This window comes from Labeo rohita, chromosome 4 (assembly GCF_022985175.1).
Source record: "Labeo rohita strain BAU-BD-2019 chromosome 4, IGBB_LRoh.1.0, whole genome shotgun sequence".
Taxonomy (NCBI): Eukaryota; Metazoa; Chordata; class Actinopteri; order Cypriniformes; family Cyprinidae; genus Labeo; species Labeo rohita.
This window is the reverse complement of record NC_066872.1, coordinates 13,046,681-13,066,170: the sequence shown is the minus strand read 5'-3', so window position 1 is coordinate 13,066,170 and position 19,490 is coordinate 13,046,681. Positions and strand designations below refer to the sequence as shown.

Here is a 19,490-nt window from a genome sequence, read left to right as displayed (position 1 = left end):
TAATGTGAATTTTTCAGATAGGTTATATAGTTTATAATCTGCATGTTTGTACTGAATAACACTTTATAATAAGAATACAAGAACAAAGCACTTTTAAATAATTTCAAAACTATTATAGTTCATTAGTAGTTTATACATTAATAGACTATATCATGGGCGTCGGAAGCAAAATAAATGTGGGTGGGTCCTCTCCCCAAAAAATTACTGGAGTATATGCCATTTTCTGTAGCATGGTGCCTTTTATTATGTATATTGCCTCTATCCAGTGACGTGAGAACACTACAAAAGACAGCTGTTAGAACGCATTTTCAGTGGCGTAAGCGATAAAGCGATTTGACGCAAACGACCAGAGTTCGCGTCCGCCTGTTGCTGAAATCGCGTCTGTCATGGTAAAGAGCGTCAAAACCGTATTTATTGTTTGATTTTTGTTATGAATTTGCAATGATTTTAAAGCTGATACTTTGTTTATTAAAAAGTAACAAAGCACAAAGCTTATTGCGATTACTGGACGGCAAGTGCAACACAAATAGGCGAATATGAAGTTCACGCATTAACAGAACACAGAATATTACAGTGACACATTGCTGCCACACACATATTATACTTTCCACTCAATTATGTCGTAATAACGAGATCTTATGTCATTTTAAAGACATCTTTTTTCGTAATAACGAGATGTTCTCTCGTTAAAACAACATCATCTCGTAAAAACAACATAATTATCTCATTACAACAACATATAGAAGAAGAGGAAGAATAGGCCATAATAATAATAATAATAATACACTGTTTTGAATCCTAATAAACATGAATTTTCATTACATGAAAATACATTTAAAACAGTGTATTTCTATAATCCCTCCTGCAGATCCTAATTTTTACGAAAAAAGATGTTGTTTTAACAAGATAATTTTGTTTTAACAACATATCTTGTTATTACGAGAAAAGATGTCATTAAAACAACATAAGATGAAATGATTGAGTGTCTCAATCTGCGTCTAAGCATGTGTGCCGTCAACACGGCTGTTTGGCAGAGATGAGGACTGTTTGAAAGTCTTTTTTTTTTTTACACAAAAACTTGATGCTCATCGTGTCAGTTTATATGTGAACATACAAAAGATGTGATCGCAGAACAACCAGGAAAAAGGCGTTACTTGAACATTTTTAAGTGTAAATAACATATAGTTGCTGGTGCCAACCTCAGCAAAAACTTCACTCGCAAATTAATATTTTTGTTCACAGTCTGGAGCCCTGTGATAGTGCACTTCTGTTTTTTTTTTTTTTTTTTTTTGCACAGTACACATAAAAACAAATGCCATTAAAAGCATGTTTCAAAAAATAAATTGCTGGTTATGTATCTTAAGACTCATATCCAGATCAGCCTGCATCAGTTAACTGTGTTGCATCCTACTAAAAGTAGCCAAATTCTATTAAAATATTTAGGCCATATTTACTATTTCAAATGTACATTTCAATTAGCCAGTGTCAAGTGCTACATCCAAACCAGAAGTGGCCTTCATCTGTTTTATGTTAAATGTGGGAGAAGTTAGGCTTACATACTGATTAGCCAAAGCTGACTGTGCCATATATTTGCCAAAAGTGGCCCAAATTGTTATGAATTATTTGGCCAATATTTGTCATATTATATGTGGGCCACTTTAGGCTCACAGCCACCTTAGCCAGTGTTTACTGTACCATATCTTTGCCAAAACTGACCCAAATACATTTTAATATACCTGGACCACATTTATACCCTGATTAGCCTTTGTTGATTGTGCCATATTTTTGCCAAAGGTGGCCCACATCCGGATGCTATCTGGAAATGTTTTTGTCTCTTGTTCTGGCATTGCATTGAAAGCAGATTAAACATTTGTTGACAAAATTCAGTGGCCATTTATTGTGGTAACATTTTGTTAATTATTTAAAGGAAAACCAGTTACCTCAGTATGTCTAGCTGACAGTTTGGACTCTTCAGTCCTTCAGAAAGAAGCATCACTCCAGAATCCTGCAGGTCATTGTTACTCAGGTCCAGCTCTTTTAGGATTTGAGGATTTGAGGATTTCAAAACTGATGACAAGCTCTCACAGGACTGAGCAGTGAGTTCACACCCACAGAACCTATGAAGAGAACAAAACAAACAGCCATATTAATGTGAATTTTTCAATTTATTTTTATATTGTAAGAGCCATATTTCATAATTCATTATTTAAACATTAATTTATGATTATCATAATTTGTGTTGTATTATGCTGTATATTTTCAGTTCATATTAGTTTTGTCTAGTGCATGTCTAGTGATGTCATTCCGTAATTGCGTAGTTGCATGATTATTGATGCACGGGAGAAGTTATTAAGATGCGCAAGTTTTGGAGAACACAAGCTTTTGACCGTAATCTGAAACAGGATCACAGTTCGTCAAGATACAGCAAATAAGTTGTTGTAACCCTAGTGGATTTATGCAGGAAGTGTTGAACGTTTGATGTTGAAAATAAACGAAGAAACAAAAGGAATTCATGTACTTCCGAGTCGTGAGTAAACAAATTCAATAAGAAAGATACGCGTCAGAACTTGTGGACTATCTGTAAGAAAATTGCATGTCCCAGACATGTCAAAAGCTTACTCCGTCATTCAAGAGAAGATAAGTGACTTAAGAGTGCACTTTCCCTGCATGTAAATGTAGACGGAAGAACGCGCATGCGAAATTTTGTGCAGTTTCGCGCATGTTGGAGTCATGAATGAAGGAAGATTGGTCATCTTTAATCGCTTGCAGTAAGTATTGATAAGTAATTGAAATTGTAAGAGGATTTGCTCGCTTTGAAGTTCACTATGGCAGACGACAATGACGACGCTGCTATTACCGAGTCTGAGCGTGTGAGGGCGCTCACCGACAAGGGTTTGGAAGAGAAGCTTCACAATACGATAAACACCAGAATAGGTAAGTTGAGGCAATTAACTGCAAAATCCAATGAAATTGAATTGCTTATGGAAAATTCTTGCAATTTGAATGATGTTGAAACTAAGTATTGCAAGAACTACAAAAGGCTGTTTGAAGAATTTGTTGAAAGCTATGCTGCAGTGTTGTTGTACTTAAAAAAAAGAAGAACATGAACCTGATCAGGACTTCTGGTATCAACCTAAATTGCTGTGCTGCAAAAAATTCATGGAAAAAGTGAAGTTGTGGATTGAGGAAACTAAGAACAGCATTAAGATGTCTCAAATATGTGACAAAGAAGTTTCGACGATGGACAGTGTGTCAATGGTGGCGTCTAAGACACTCGCTTCTAATAAGTCTAGAAGTGGAATGACGTCTGTATCCAAAAGGTCCTCAATCTCTACAGCATCCTCAGCTTGTCTTAAGGAAGAAGCTAACAGAGCAGCTTTGTTGGCTAAAGCAGCAATCTTAAAAGAACGGCAGGCATTAGAAATGAAGGAAGCACAATTAAAGGCTGAAATGGAAAAGCTGGAAATCGAAACAGCTCTTGCAATGTCCGATGCTACAATAAAAGTGTATCAGGATTGTGAAGAACGACAGCATTATGCAAGTCAGAGTGTGGTCACCAAATCGAGTGGTGCAGATGTTCCCAGTTGGAGCATTATGAACATGATGAGTACAGTGTGTCATCAAAATATGGCAAAATGTCATCACATCGTGAGGCAGTCCATTCAAGTGTGCCCATAAGTGTCATACCTAAGAAGACAAAGGAACGGTCTACCCAAGACAATGAGTCTTCATGCCATAATATTGATACAGTAGAGCTTCAGAGAGTGATGCAACGTCAGACAGATATCACAGAAATGCTTGCGAAGAGTCAAAGGCAGTCTTCTTTAACTCAGCTTGATGTTCCTTTGTTTCATGGAGACCCTCTTGAGTTCAGGTTTTTTATGAAAGCGTTTGAACATGCTGTTGAATCCTGAGCTGATAGTAATACTGATAAGTTATACTTTCTTGAGCAGTATACTAGAGGAGAGCCTAGAGATCTTGTGAAGAGCTGCCAGCATATGCCAGATCATCGTGGTTATGCAGAAGCAATGAAACTGTTACATGAAAGGTTTGGAAATGAGCTAACAATTGCAACAGTTTGGAATTCAAAAGGCATTCAAATTGTCTGAAATAAAGTCAGAGGATGGAAAGTCATTAGGCGCTTTCTCCTTGTTTTTGGTAACTTGCCGCAATGTTATGGAAGACATTGAATACATGGATGAGTTAGATAATCCTACCAACATGAGGATTATTATCTCAAAACTGCCCTACAAATTGCGTGAAAGATGGAGGGCCCACACCTACGAGTACGAGGAGCACAGTCGGAAAAGAGCCAAGTTTGTACAGTTGGTGGAATTTGTTGACCGACAAGCAAAAGTAATATCAAACCCACTTAAGACTGCACAAGAAGAATCACATGTCAGTTGTGCACAAAGAAACATCCTTGCATGCTACACATCGCCGCACAAGACACAGCTCATGGAAAGGTAATGGTAAAAGTTGATGAAACTGAAACCGTTAATACCTTGCCTGCTACAGTGAGTCATGAAACAAGTGCCTGTACTGGGGCTGGAGACAATTGCGTTCTCACCATAGTACCTGTTGAAATCAAGTCCAAGAAAAGTGACAAGACAGTGGAAGTGTCTTGTAATTAACAGTAGGCACAATGGGCCATATGCAGTAAAGACTGCTCTTGGATGGATTCTGAATAGACCTCTTCGAGAACCGGTCGAAGAGAGCATGTACGACAACAAGCAGGCAAGTGTTACAGTCAACAGAATTTCCATTGAAAGTGTGGAACAAATGCTGATACAACAGCACAACCATGATTTTCCTGAACAAAATTGTGATGATAAAGCCGAGTTGTCACAAGAGGATTATCAGTTTTTAGATTCTGTGTCTAACTCTCTGCAGTTTACCGACAGTCACTACTACATCGGCCTTCCATTTACATTTACATTTACATTTATTCATTTAGCAGACGCTTTTATCCAAAGTGACTTACAGGTGGGGAATACATCAAGCGATTAGCCCTAAAGAGGCAAAACGACTTAGGAAGTGCTCATAATACCGTATAACAGGCATTGTTTAAAAAAGTACAGGCTAGAAAGGGAAAAGAGTAGAGTAAAGGATTTTTTATTTTTTTTTTTTATGTCAAATAGTGTCGAAAGAGATGGGTTTTCAGCAGTCGCTTGAAAGTTGTAAGGGAGTTGGCATTCTGGATAGTGATGGGAAGATCATTCCACCAGCCAGGAACGGTGTAAGAGAATGTTCTGATTTTGTGCCTCTTTGTGATGGTACAATGAGGCGTCGCTCACTGGCGGATCTCAGAGTTCTGGAGGGAGTGTAGATTGGTAGCAGAGAGTGGAGGTAGGCGGGCGCCGAACCTGTGGCTGTTCTATATGCCAGCATCAGTGTATTGAATTTGATGCGAGCTGCAATTGGGAGCCAGTGCAGGGAGATGTAGAGAGGTGTGACATGGGCCCTTTTGGGCTTGTTGAAGACCAGTCGTGCTGCTGCATTTTGAATCATTTGTAGAGGTTTGATTGTGCATGAGGGAAGACCGGTTAGAAGAGCATTGCAGTAGTCCAGCCTGGAGATGACAAGGGCCTGGACAAGAAGTTGTGTGGCCTGCTCTGTAAGAAAGGGCCTGATCTTTCTAATGTTGTATAGGGCAAACCTGCAAGATCGAGCAGTTTTAGCAATATGGTCTTTGAAAGTGAGGTGGTCATCAAAGATAACACCAAGATTTCTGGCAGAACTTGATGGGTAATTCTTAATGTACCTAAATGGATGGTGAAATCATGCTGTAGAGTCGGAGTGACAGGGAAAATAAGGAGCTCAGTCTTTGCAAGGTTGAGCTGTAGATGATGTTCTTTCATCTACTCCGAGATGTCCGCCAAGCAGCCTGAGATCCGTGCAGGATCATCTGGTTGAAATGAAGGATAGAGCTGTGTGTCATCAGCATAGCAGTGGTAAGAGAAGCCATGTGCCTGTATGATGGGCCCCAGTGATGTAGTGTATATGGAGAAGAGGAGGGGTCCAAGAACTGATCCCTGAGGAACCCCAGTGGCCAGACGATGTGCTTTGGATACCTCCCCTCCCCAGGCCACCCTGAAGGACCTACCTGTGAGATAGGATTCCCTGTGGTATCCCTGTGATGCCCAGTGATGAGAGGGTGGACAGGAGGATCTGATTGTTCACAGTGTCAAAAGCAGCAGAAAGATCCAGCAAAATGAGTACTGATGATCTGGAATCAGGTTTTGCAATCCGCAAGGCTTCAGTGACTGACAGTACTGCAGTTTCAGTTGAGTGGCCACTCCTGAACCTTGACTGGTTAGCATCCAATAAACTGTTCTGCGCAAGAAATAGTGATACTTGGTTAAAAATGACTTGTTCGAGTGTTTTTGCTATGAATGGAAGGAGAGAGATCGGTCTATAGTTATCTATAAGTGAACTGTTCAATGTAGGTTTTTTGAGCAGTGGGGTTACCCGAGCCTGCTTGAATGCAGTGGGGAAAGTGCCTGTGAGGAGAGATGTGTTGATGATGTGTGTAAGTGCTGGTAAGAGTGTAGGAGAGATTGCTTGGAGAAGGTGAGAGGGGATCGGATCTAGTGGGCATGTTGTAGGATGGCTGGAGAGGAGAAGTTTGGATACTTCTGCCTCAGAGAGGGGACAGAAGGAGAAGAGTGGGGTGTTAGCTGTGGATGTAGTCTGTATTAGTTCCTGTATGCGTGGAGCCGAGAACTGGCTGCTGATAGTTGTAGTTTTGTCAGTAAAGAATGTGGCGAGATCATCGGCTGTAATAGAAGTGGTGGTTTCGTCTGAAAGTAACAGGTAGAGGTGTAGGAGGTGTACTGTTAGTGATGGGGAAGTCTCGTGTAGCACCTCTGAAACAAACCACTATTCCGCGTATGGAATTGACTGCAGCAGTAGTTGCTGTGAACACTGACAAGATGTTGAAAGGTGAACTGGAAATGGAGTTACTGGACTCTATATTTTGGACTGACAGTACAACTGTTTTGAGATATATTGAAAATGAAAAACTTTGTTTCAAAACTTTTGTTGCCAATAGAACCAAGCCGCAGCAGTGGAGGTATGTCAGCACTTCAAAAAATCCAGCTGATTCTGCATCCAGGGGAGTTTCTTGTGAAAAATTCATGAAAAACATCAACTGGATCCATGGTCCCTCTTTTCTCAAAGGACCAGAATGTAGATGGCCTGAGAACATTCATGACCTGTCGATAAAAGAGGATGACAATGAGATTAAACATTCAGCTTCAGTGAATCTCGTGAGTGCTACAGAGAGCACAGATGCTGTGAGCAAACTGATCAATTATCATTCTGATTGGTACAAGTTGAAAAGATCTGTTGCCTGGATTCTCCGTGTCAAGGACATGCTTAAACAAAAAACAAAAAAAGTTGAAAGATGTGTGGATGGCAGAAAACCACAAGTCTCTGACAATTCAGGACTTAACAAGAGCAGAAAACGAAGTCATCAAGTTCATTCAAAGCCAAAAATTCAAAGAAGAAATTTCCATGTTGCAAAAAGGTAATGCATCTGTAAAAAGGAACAGTTGCCTTTCCCAACCAGATCCAGTACTGCAGGATGAAGTGCAGAGGGTTGGAGGACGTCTTGGTAGGTCTGCAATGCCTGAGCATGTAAAACACCCAGTCATTATACCTAAAGATTCACATATCACAACTTTAATCTTAAGAGACATTCATGAAAAAGTTGGACATTGTGGAAGGAATTATATGCTTTCAAAATTGCCGCAAAAATTCTGGATTACGACTGCTAATGACTGCTAACTCCCCTCCCAGTTGTGTGACATGTAGAAAGATCAGAGCAAAGGCTGGTGAACAAAATATGTCAGAACTACCATATGACAGAGTAACACCAGATCATCCACCCTTCACTAACGTAGGAGTAGACTATTTTGGACCCTTTAACGTCAGACAAGGTAGAAGTAATATTAAAAGGCATGGTGTATTGTTTACTTGATTGACAACAAGAGCTGTGCATATTGAAGTTGCACATTCATTGGACACAGACTCCTGTTTGAATGCCATTCGACACAGGAGAGGTCAGGTGTCAATCATGAGAATTGACAATGGAACTAACTTCATAGGTGCTGAGGTTGAACTGCGTAAAGCCATCCAACAGTGGAATCAGTCAAAAATTTAATGCACTCTCATGCAAAAAGGGATACAGTGGATATTCAACCCACCTTCTGGGTCTCATTTCGGTAGAATATGGGAAAGGCAGATAAGATCAGTCAGAAAGATCTTGAGATCTGTACTGAAAGAGCAAACACTAACTGATGAGAGCTTGCATACATTCCTGTGTAAAGTGGAAGCAATAATGAATGACCGACCCCCTACCACTGCTATGGATGATCCCACAGATCTGGAACCCTTGACACCCAACCACCTGCTGTTGATGAAAAGACAGCCAAACTTGCCTCCTGGACTTTTCAAAAAAGAGGACATCGGACTTCCGGTCTGCGTCTTTTCCAAAACGGCAGCATAATTCATTAGCTCTGTAAATTTGCACAAATTCGGTGCCCCAGAGTAAGAAATTAACAAATTTTTAAGTGCTGACAAAGTTATGGAGGGGGCAACTGTGGAGAAAAGGGGAAGACCAAGAAAAAACGCTACAAAAGACGATGATAACAACCCAAACGTACACGAACAGAATACCGCGAGCCGTGACGGAGCATATGAGGGAGATCAAATTAGCCTGGCAAAGATTCTCAACGAGATTAAGGACTTTCGACAGGACAACCACAAACAACTTCAGGATATAAAAGAAGAATTGAATAAGTCTAATAAAAGAATTGAAGAGGCTGAAAATAGAATAGATGAAGCTAAGACCCGAATCCAAAACACGGAAGAAGTGCTGGAAGAGATGATACCGCTAACTGAGCAATTTGAAGCCAGGCTAAATGACCAAGAGGGCCGAGCCAGACGGTCAAACATCAGGATTTATGGCGTACCTGAAAAAGCGGAGGCAAACTCTTCCGACTTCATTTCTTTCCTGGAGGATTTACTTAAATCGACTCTGGATCTGAACCCGCCGGTGGACCTCCAGATTGAACGGGCTCACAGAGCGCTCGCGCCTACTCCATCAGCTGAAGCCAAACCACGCTCGATAATCGCCAAGTTTCTCAACTACAGAACGAAGGAGTTGGTTATCAAAACGGCCTGGGAGAAGAGAGTGGTCGAATGGAAAGGTAACAGGATTTTTTTCGATCATGACTATGCTCCCGATGTGCTGTGGAAATGGAGGAAATATCAAGATGCAAAAAGGATGCTGAGTGAACACGACATCAGATTTCAAGCGTGATTCCCGGCCAGGTTAAGAGTGTTCTACACTGAAGGCACAGTTATCTACAACTCCGCGGAGGAGGCAACGACCGATATGGTGAAAAGAGGTCTCCCGGTGACCGTACTCAGCACACCTTCCTCGCTGACTGAGCGTGTTCAGCGGCTGACCTGGAGAAAGACCGGCAAGAAACGTGGTACACATCCATCCTACAAAGACAAACTTCTTGCATTTAGACGTTCACAAACAGAAGATAAGTGAAGGATAAGAAATATCTTTTCTTTGGGACAGAAATTGAAGGTACACTGATGCTTTTCTTAAAGTACTTTCATCGTCATTTTATTAGTTTCACTTCCCGATTTGAGAAGACATATGTGTTAAGTGCAAATTTTATCGAAGGAAAGGATGAACAGTTTCTACGTCGATATGACTTTAAGTGCATGGGCCCTTAGTACACCGCAAGTACAAGAGGTTTTTCCCATGGAGCATACTTGTCATCCTTGCTCACTGAAGGGTCGATATGTTGCGACCCCTTACTTGGAAGTCTTGATTTTATTTTTTATAGTTTCACCTTTTTTACTCGAAAGTTCTGGTTGTTCTTTGTTTACCTGTTCATGTTCAATGCATACTCAGAAGGGGATGTTATCAGATGATTGTTATACAACTGTGAGAAGATTGGATCAAAAACACAGGAAAATAGGTGGATTAAAGGAAAATGAGTAATTACATAAAGGTAGCATCATATAATGTAAATGGGTTACTTAATCCTGTAAAAAAAGAAGCAAGATTCTAACTAAACTTAAAAAAGAGAAAATTGAGATAGCATTGCTTCAAGAGACTCATCTCAGTGTAATAGAGCATAACAAATTAAATCGGATGGGGTTTAAATACGTTTTTTCTGCGTCATTTGGATCTGGATGTAGGAGAGGGGTTGCAGTTTTAATCTCTAATAAAGTGACTTATGAGCATCTTGCAGAAATAAAAGACAGAGAGGGTAGATACATAATGATACGAGGCAGAGTTGAGGGCACCTTAGTCACTATTCTTAACGTCTATGCTCCTCCAGGTAGTAAATGTTCCTTTTTTTAAGACTTTGATTAACCTAATAGCATCCGAATCACAAGGCATCTTTCTTTGCGGTGGGGATTTAAATGTTTTATTAGACCCTAAATGAGATTCTTCGAACACTTCCACCCATTTGGCGAGTCCATTAAGAAAACATATAAATACAATGATAAAAGAAATAGGTCTGATTTATGTATGGAGAGACTTTCATCCAGGACATAGAGACTATACTTATTATTCACATCGACATACATCATATTCAAGAATTGATTACTTTCTAGCGTTTGGACAAGACAAATTTAGAATTAAAAATTGCAATATAGGATTAATTGATATATCTGATCATGCATTAATATCACTTTATCTAAATTTAGAGATTAAACCAAAAAACACTTCCTGGAGATTAAACTCTGGCATCCTGAATAATAGAGCGATTAGGGAACAACTTGTAGCAGAAATAGAACAATATGTGGAGCAGAATGATAATGGTTTAGTTCCTTCTATAATATGGGACGCATGTAAAGTAGTTCTTAGGGGTAAAATTATAGCCATTACGTCTAAATTAAAGAAATGTAGACTTGAACAACTTAACAGACTTACAAACAGTCTAAATAAATTAGAATTGGAAAACAAGAAGGATCCTAATAAAAATTTGTCTCAAGAAATTAAGAAAGTTAGAACAGAGTTGAATTGCCTATATACACAAGAAATAGAGAAAAACGTAACGTTTTTAAAACAAAAATATTATGAGTCTGGAGGCAAAGCAATGAAGCTATTAGCTAGAAAGTTACGTAAGCAACAGGCCGATGCGACAATACAGAGGATACAAGACCCAATATCAAAACAGCTATTCCATAAGTCAGAAGATATTCAGAGAGTGTTCGAAAATTATTACAAAAAACTTTATACTCAAGCACAGACTGTAAATTCTGTTGAAATTGATTCTTTTCTCACTCCCTTAAAACTTTCTTCGTTTAGTGATAACTGGAATGCTGAATTAACTGCGGATATAACTGAGGAGGAGTTAAATAAAGCAATATCCAGGCTTAAAACAAACAAGTCACCGGGGCCAGATGGTTTTTATCTGAGTGGTATAAGGTATTTAGACAACAACTTATCCCCATTTTATTACCAGCATTTAATCATGTTTTACATGGAAGAGACTTGCCGCCCTCGTGGAGTGAAGCCACTATCTCTGTTATTCCAAAGGAGGGGAAAAACAAACAAGATTGTTCAGCTTATAGAACAATCTCTGTCCTGAACATGGACCACAAGTTGTTTGTCTCAATCCTAGCTAAAAGACTAGAATTGATAATGCCGGAACTAATTAACTCTGACCAGACTGGTTTTATTCGGGGTAGGCAAACACAAGACAACATCAGAAGGACTCTCCAAATTATCAATCATATTCAAGATTCTAAATTACAAGCTGTTCTCCTAAGCCTTGATGCGGAGAAGGCTTTTGACTCTGTCAATTGGCTTTTTCTTAAGGGCATTCTTACCAAATTAAATTTTCATGAGAAATTTATTAAAGTAATTCAAAATATATATTCATGTCCCACCGCAAGAATTAAAATAAATGGTAATTTATCGAAGAACATTGCACTTGAGAGGGGTACTAGACAGGGGTGCCCTCTCTCTCCTCTGCTCTTCGCATTGTTTATCGAACCCCTGGGGCAATGGATCAGGCAAAATTCTAAAATAAAAGGTATTAACATCAAAAATGATGAACATAAAATAGCACTATTTGCTGATGACATATTAGTTTATCTAAAGGATCCAACTGAGTCATTGATTGAGTTAATGGAAACATTAAAAACATTTAGCTCTTTTTCAGGATTTAAATTAAATATTTTAAAAACACAGGTATTGACCTTTAATTATAACCCCCCAAACAAAATGAAAAAAAGATTACTCCTTAAAATGGGATCTAACATTTATTAAATACTTAGGAATAAATATCCCCAAGGATATGAACAATTTAGAAATGCTCAATTATGAAATTATATAAAAAAATAAAACTTGACATTGCAAGATGGAATCTTTTACCATTTTTTAGCATGAGATCTAGGTTAGATTCAGTCAAGCAAAACATACTTCCAAGACTGCTCTATCTATTTCAGTCTTTGCCTGTTCCCTTGCCCAAAAAACAGTTCTCAGAATGGGATAAACTAATCTCCAGATTCATATGGCAAGGCAAGAAACCAAGGGTAAAATTTAAAACCCTTCAACTGAGTAAAGATAAAGGAGGGGTTGCTCTCCCATATTTACAACAATATTTTTAGGCAGCACAGTTAAGAATAATAGTTTGTTGGTGCAACCCAGAATATCAAGCAAGGTGGAAGGACATAGAGATTGGTTGGTTTGACAGGATCCCTTTTCAAGCTATCATTGTGGATGATCATTCAATTAAAAATAAGAAAGAAAAATAAGAAAGAAAAAAAAAAAAAAAAAAAAAAGAGGACATCTATGCAGGTCGCAAGTGGAAGCAAATTCAGTACCTTTCTGACTTATTCTGGAAGCAGTGGGTGCGTGAATATTTGCCCTTGCTTCAGGAACGTCAAAAATGGTTTCAAGTAAGAAAAAACCTTTCGGTTGGAGATGTAGTTCTAATAATTGATGAGTCTTCTCCAAGAAATTCATGGGTCTTCGGACAAATCATGAAAGTGTTTCCTGATAAAAAAAGGACTTGTGAGACGTGTGTTGGTTAAAACTAAGACCAATACTCTGGAAAGACCCATTGACAAGTTGTGCCTCATATGTGAAATGGACTGTTAATTGTGTCATAATTATCTATGACTGTTTCTTTGGTATGCAAATATATGGACACTTTAAAGTGTCCTTTCAAGTTTACAGTGACAATTAATGTGAATGGTAAAATTGCATGGCTCTGTTGTTGTAAAAAAAAAAAAAAAAAAAAAAGTAATTGTCAGTCTCCTTGCCTGTCAATTAGGGGCTGGAAATGTAAGAGCCATATTTCATAATTCATTATTTAAACATTCATTTATGATTATCATAATTTGTGTTGTATTATTCTGTATATTTTCAGTTCATATTAATTTTTTCTGCGCATGTCTAGTGATGTCATTCCGTAATTGTGTAGTTGTATGATTATTGACACACGGGAGAAGTTATTAAGATGCGCAAGTTTTGGAGAACACAAGCTTTTGACCGTATTTTAAAACAGTCATAACTGGAATCACAGTTCATCAAGATACAGCAAATAAGTTGTTGTAACCCTAGTGGATTTATGCAGGAAGACTGTAAGAAGTGTTGAACGTTTGATGTTGAAAATAAACAAAGAAACAAAAGGAATTCAGGGACTTCCGAGTCTTGAGTACACGAGTTCAATAAGAAAGATACGCGTCAGAACTTGTGGACTAACTGTAAGAAAATTGCAGGTCCCACACATATATAGCTTATAATCTGCATGTTTGTACTGAATAACACTTTATAATAAGAATACAAGAACAAAGCACTTTTAAATATTTTCAAAACTATTATAGTTCATTAGTAGTTTATACATTAATAGACTATATCATGGGTGTCAGAAGCAAAATAAATGTGGGCGGGTCCTCCCCCCCAAAAATTACTGGAGTATATGCCATTTTCTGTAGTATGGTGCCTTTTATTATGTATATTGCCTCTATCCAGTAACGTGAGAACACTACAAAAGACAGCTGTTAGAACGCGTTTTCAGTGGCCCGAGGTCGCGTCCGTTTTTGTCAGACCACTAGTAAAAGTGTGAATTGATCTCATCAGTGTGTAAAACTGTGTTGTATTGTGTGTGTTTTTGAGGGTTTGTGTGTCATGTCTGAGAGCAAAGTTGTTTGTTTTTTTCAGCAAGATTGAGTTGTTTACAATGGAGAGCTTTATTTTGACCTGAATATAGTAAGTTCAGGGAATTGAGTTAGAAGTCACGGATCTGTGTTTAGAGTTTTGCAAAAAAGAGGCATCATTTCAAGAAATGTTTAAGCAATTGAGAAAAACTGTAAATAAGTGGGAGAGTAAGAGTGATTCTTAGCTTTAACAAACTTGATAACTTGCTTTTATACTAAAGTTTGAAAATAGGAGTAAATTTCATGAATTTTCAGCACTTAAGACTAAAATGTCACTTTGAGAAGCTTGATAAATATGGGCCCAGAACTGGCCCAATCTGGGCAACACTGACCCAACACCTTGTTCTGGACCACATATCATGTGGTATAATGGCATTTGGGAAGTCTGGTCCTGTATGCCAGAATTGGGCCTCAAGTAAGCCTTAGCATTACCACATGTAAGCCAACCAAATAAACCAAATAAATAAATAAACCTAATGTGGGCCACAGTTGATTCTTATTCTAACCCTGGCCTTCCCCACATTCCTCATGTGGTCCACATGCTGCATGGAATGGTGGCATTTTGGCAGTGCTCCACAAACAGGCCACTGCACAGCCACATTTTAGCTAATAATAAACCAAATAAACCATATATATACATTATCTGGGCCACAGTAAGCCTTAAGTGAGTTATGCATCAACAATACTCAACATATTGTGAAGGGAAATTTAAAATAGTCCTCCCTAAATGTTCAAAAAAAGTTCTTTACAAATTTGAACCTAAATGCTTCTCACTCAGACTCTACCTACACAGTAAGTCTGTGAGAGCTATCATTATACAGTACAAAAAAAAAAAAAAAAAAAAAAAGAATTGAGTAAGGAGTCATTGGCTCCTGTAAGAATAAATGTGTTTTATTTTTATTTTATTATTATTACTATTTTTACATTTAAACATTTCAGTCATTCTGAAGTAAATCTATTGTTATGTAACAATAGTAGTTTACACCTTTACACGTTTTCCAGTTTGACACAGAACGAGCGATTACATGAGACATTTCAGTAAGTTCTTATAAAATAGCCTAACTTTTGATGTTAATTCATGTTCATTTCATACTATAGTAGTAAAAACAAACATATAATAGGTTCACTGCGGTCTTAAAGCGATCGCGTCTGTCATGGTAAAGAGCGTCATGTTTATTAGGATTAAAAAAAAAGCATTTTATAACGTTTTGTTGTTATTGTAAAAGTACACAAAATAAAGCAGACATTTATATTTCTTTCCTGTGTTATCAAAATGCAAGAGATGGCGCCGGCACCGCCGACCCGAGAAGTGCAGTGTTGAGCTTTCTATGAAATGTATATTTGCAAGAAACATAGCCTATGCAACAGCATGAAGAAACGTTATTGTGACTAATTTGCAGAACGGTACATGAGATGAACTCTTATTCTGTGTGATGAGACAGTAAAGCCAGGCAGAGATGAAAAGTGGAGTCAAAAAATCCAGCTTAATTTTCGTTTGTCCAACAATAACAATAATAGGCCTAAGAAGAAGAAGAAGAAGAGGAAGAATAGGCCATAATAATAATAATAATACACCATTTTGAATCCTAATAAACATGAATTTTCATTACATGAAAATACATTTAAAATGTATTTCTATAATCTCTCCTGTGGATCCTCTTTTTATGAGAAAATATGTAATTTTAACAAGATAATTATGTTGTTTTAACGACATAACATCTTGTTATAACGAGAAAAGATGTCGTTAAAACAACATAAAATCTCGTTATTATGACATAATTGAGTGGAAAAAAGCAAGGCAGCAATGCACCACTGTAGCATATAGACTAAGATCTTGATAACAAGAAGCCATAGTATCAATTATTAATGAGAAATGTTAACGATATTGCCAGTATCCACACAACTGACACGCCTCTGTCATTTTCAGTCTCTCTCAATCTGCGTCTAAGCATGTGTGCCGTCAACGTGGCTGTTTGGCAGAGATGAGGACTGTTTGAAAGTCTTTTTTTTTTTTCCACAAAAACTTGATGCGCATTGTGTCAGTTTAATATGTGAACATACAAAAAATGTGGTTGCAGAACAATCAGGAAAAAGACGTTACTTGAACATTTTTAAGTGTAAATAATATATAGTCGCTGGTGTCAACTCTGATTAGCCTTTGTTGATTGTGCCATATTTTTTTGCCAAAGGTGGCCCACATCCGGATGCTATCTGGGAATGTTTTTGTCTCTTGTTCTGGCATTGCATTGAAAGCAGATTAAACATTTGTTGATGAAATTCAGTGGTCATTTATTGTGGTAGCCTTTTGTTAATTATTTTATGGAAAACCAGTTACCTCAGTATCTCCAGCTGACAGTTTGGACTCTTTAGTCCTTCAGAAAGAAGCTTCACTCCAGAATCCTGCAGGTCATTTTTACTCAGATCCAGTTCTCTCAGGACAGAGTTTGAGGATTTCAAAACTGATGACAAATTCTCACAGGACTGAGCAGTGATTTCACACCCACACAACCTATGAAGAGAACAAAACAAACAGCCATATTAATGTGAATTTTTCATATAGGTTATATAGTTTATAATCTGCATGTTTGTACTGAATAACACTTTATAATAAGAATACAAGAACAAAGCACTTTTAAATAATTTCAAAACTATTATAGTTCCATGGTAGTTTATACATTAACAGACTATATCATGGGCGTCGGAAGCAAAATAAATGTGGGTGGGTCCTCTCCCCAAAAAATTACTGGAGTATATGCCATTTTCCGTAGTATGGTGCCTTTTATTATGTATATTGCCTCTATCCAGTAACGTGACAACACTACAAAAGACAGCTGTTAGAATGCGATTTCAGTGGCGTAAGCGATAAAGCGATTTGACGCAAATGACCTGAGTTCGCATCCACCTGTTGCCGAAATTCTTTTGCTTTTTCACATCTCATTTTAAATCAGAAAGGCATTTGTTTTCAGTAAATATAAAAATGAATGAAATAATCTAAAAGTTTGAATAAAGTATCGAGTAGGCTTAGGTGTATCTGAGCAGCAGATACACTCAGATGCTTTGTTTACTTAGCTGTGTTACAGAAGTGCAGCGGGCGCGAATATTCCCTAAACACACCTAGTATAGACAGCGATGCGGTCAGGACCTTTTAAATATGTTTGATGATTGCGCCTGATGCACCCGCGCCCGCTCCGTCCACTCCTCCACCCCAGATGCTGCCTGTTCATACGCGTGAGTATAGAGCTTAATCTATTAGCGCATTCATCATGTGGAATGTATTTGACTGATGGTGCTCTAAAAAGTGCGCAGACATATTCGCCGAATTAGAGACGGTAAAAGTGGGTGGGTCTGATATCATTGGTCTTCAAAAGTGGGTGGGTCCTGTCTCACCCGCATTCAATGGTTCCGACGCCCATGGACTATATACAAATAGTGAGTTCATCATTGATTGGCACTGTAACTAACGTGTTTAATTAACTCATGTAAAAAGTTTGATAATGTTTTGTTGACAATTTATTCATCGCATATTAGATTAGGTCACAGAAAATCTGAAAAAGTCATAAATTAAGTGCTTTAAAACAGGCTTTATTGGACATTGCATTAACTGCATTAATATTCAGTGTCCCTTAAAATGATTACAAATACATTAAGCACACATACACACATTGGGGTTTCCATGTTTTATATACATGCTGCCCTCAATATACATGCTGCCCCTTGGTAATATTATTAGAAAACACGGGATTAGTTTCCATTGTTATGCTGATGATACTCAACTATATATCTCAACAAGACCAGATGAAACGTCTAAATTATCGAAGTTAACAGAGTGTGTTAAAAATGTAAAAGATTGGATGACCAATAATTTTCTGCTATTAAATTCAGATAAGACAGAGATATTACTTATTGGACCAAAAAACAATACACAGAATCTTTTGACTTACAATTTACAACTGGATGGATGTACTGTTACTTCCACTACAGTCAAAAGCCTGGGTGTTATATTAGACAGCAACTTGTCTTTTGAAAGTCAGATTTCTCATGTGACAAAAACAGCATTCTTCCATCTTAGAAACATTGCCAAGCTACGAAACATGTTACCCGTTTCTGATGCAGAAAAGCTAGTTCATGCATTCATGACCTATAGACTGGACTATTGTAATGCACTACTAGGTGATTGTCCTGCATCTACAATAAACAAGCTACAGATAGTCCAAAATGCAGCTGCTAGAGTCCTTGCCAGGTCAAGAAAATACGATCATATTACCCCAATTTTAAAGTCTCTGCACTGGCTACCTATTAGGTTCCGCATCAGCTATAAAATAGTACTTCTTACCTATAAGGCACTTAACAGTTTAGCTCCTGCGTACCTAACTAGTCTTCTACCACGCTACAATCCATCACGTTCCCTAAGGTCGCAAAACTCTGGACTGTTGTTAGTACCTAGGATAGCAAAATGCACTAAAGGAGGTAGAGCTTTTTCGCATTTGGCACCCAAACTCTGGAACAGCCTTCCTGATAACGTTCGGGGTTCAGACACACTCTCTCTGTTTAAATCTAGATTAAAGACACATCTTTTTAGCCAAGCATTCGAATAATGCATCTCATAAACTTTTCCTGCAGTTATATCTGATCAGATGTTCATTATTAATCTTTTAGCACTGGTTTAACAAATCCTTATTTTCTTAGTTTGAACAGCAGCTACGCTAATTATGTTCCTATTTGTTCTCTGTTTCTGCCATGGGATTGACATCCCGTGGTAACTAGGAATTCACAAGCTCCAGTCTGGATCCAGAACACTTAAGAAGAGATGATACCAACCCCACAGAGGACTTCAGATGATGCCAACCCTGAAACAACATACAGCACTACTGAATTCTGCTACTAATTTATAGTGTTCTTTGTCTGTTTGATTACGTCATTAATTGATCTTTACCACACATCTCTGCCATCTGTACATCAAGCTACTACTACATATACTGTAAAAACATTAATTTGGTATAAAGCTACTTTGCAACGATATGTATTGTGAAAAGCGCTATACAAATAAATTTGAAATTGAATTAAATTTTATAAGTATATATACCTTCCATAGAATACTGTATAATTTAAACTGTATATTGTGTCCCCACTAAGTCTAACTCTAAGCATACCCCAATCATAACTGATGTATTTTAACAAAGTGATCTAATAAGTATTAGTATGCATTTCATACTGAAAGCATTATGCTGTTTAATTTTTTAAGTGGTTATATTTAAAACTGGGCATAGGCTTAACGTAAT

General features: G+C 37.9%; 1 protein-coding gene across 16 annotated transcripts in view; it reads right to left on the bottom strand.

The window, feature by feature from the left end:
* LOC127164348 (NACHT, LRR and PYD domains-containing protein 3) overlaps positions 1–19,490 on the bottom strand; it is a 1,126,570-nt gene that overhangs the window by 1,084,400 nt on the left and 22,680 nt on the right. For 7 of the 16 annotated variants that reach the window (XR_007827625.1, XM_051108230.1, XM_051108231.1 and 4 more), the window contains 2 exons: positions 16,547–16,720; positions 1,941–2,117 (listed from right to left, as the gene is read on the bottom strand). The exons of 5 other annotated variants lie outside the window; for them this stretch is intronic. Coding sequence is in view for 8 of the 11 variants with exons in the window: in XM_051108230.1 (XP_050964187.1) it covers positions 1,941–2,117; positions 16,547–16,720 (351 nt within the window). In the remaining 3 variants the exon portion in view is untranslated. The remainder of the gene's footprint in view (positions 1–1,940; positions 2,118–16,546; positions 16,721–19,490) is intronic. 4 more of the 16 variants (XR_007827626.1, XR_007827627.1, XM_051108237.1 and 1 more) reach the window with 2 other exon arrangements.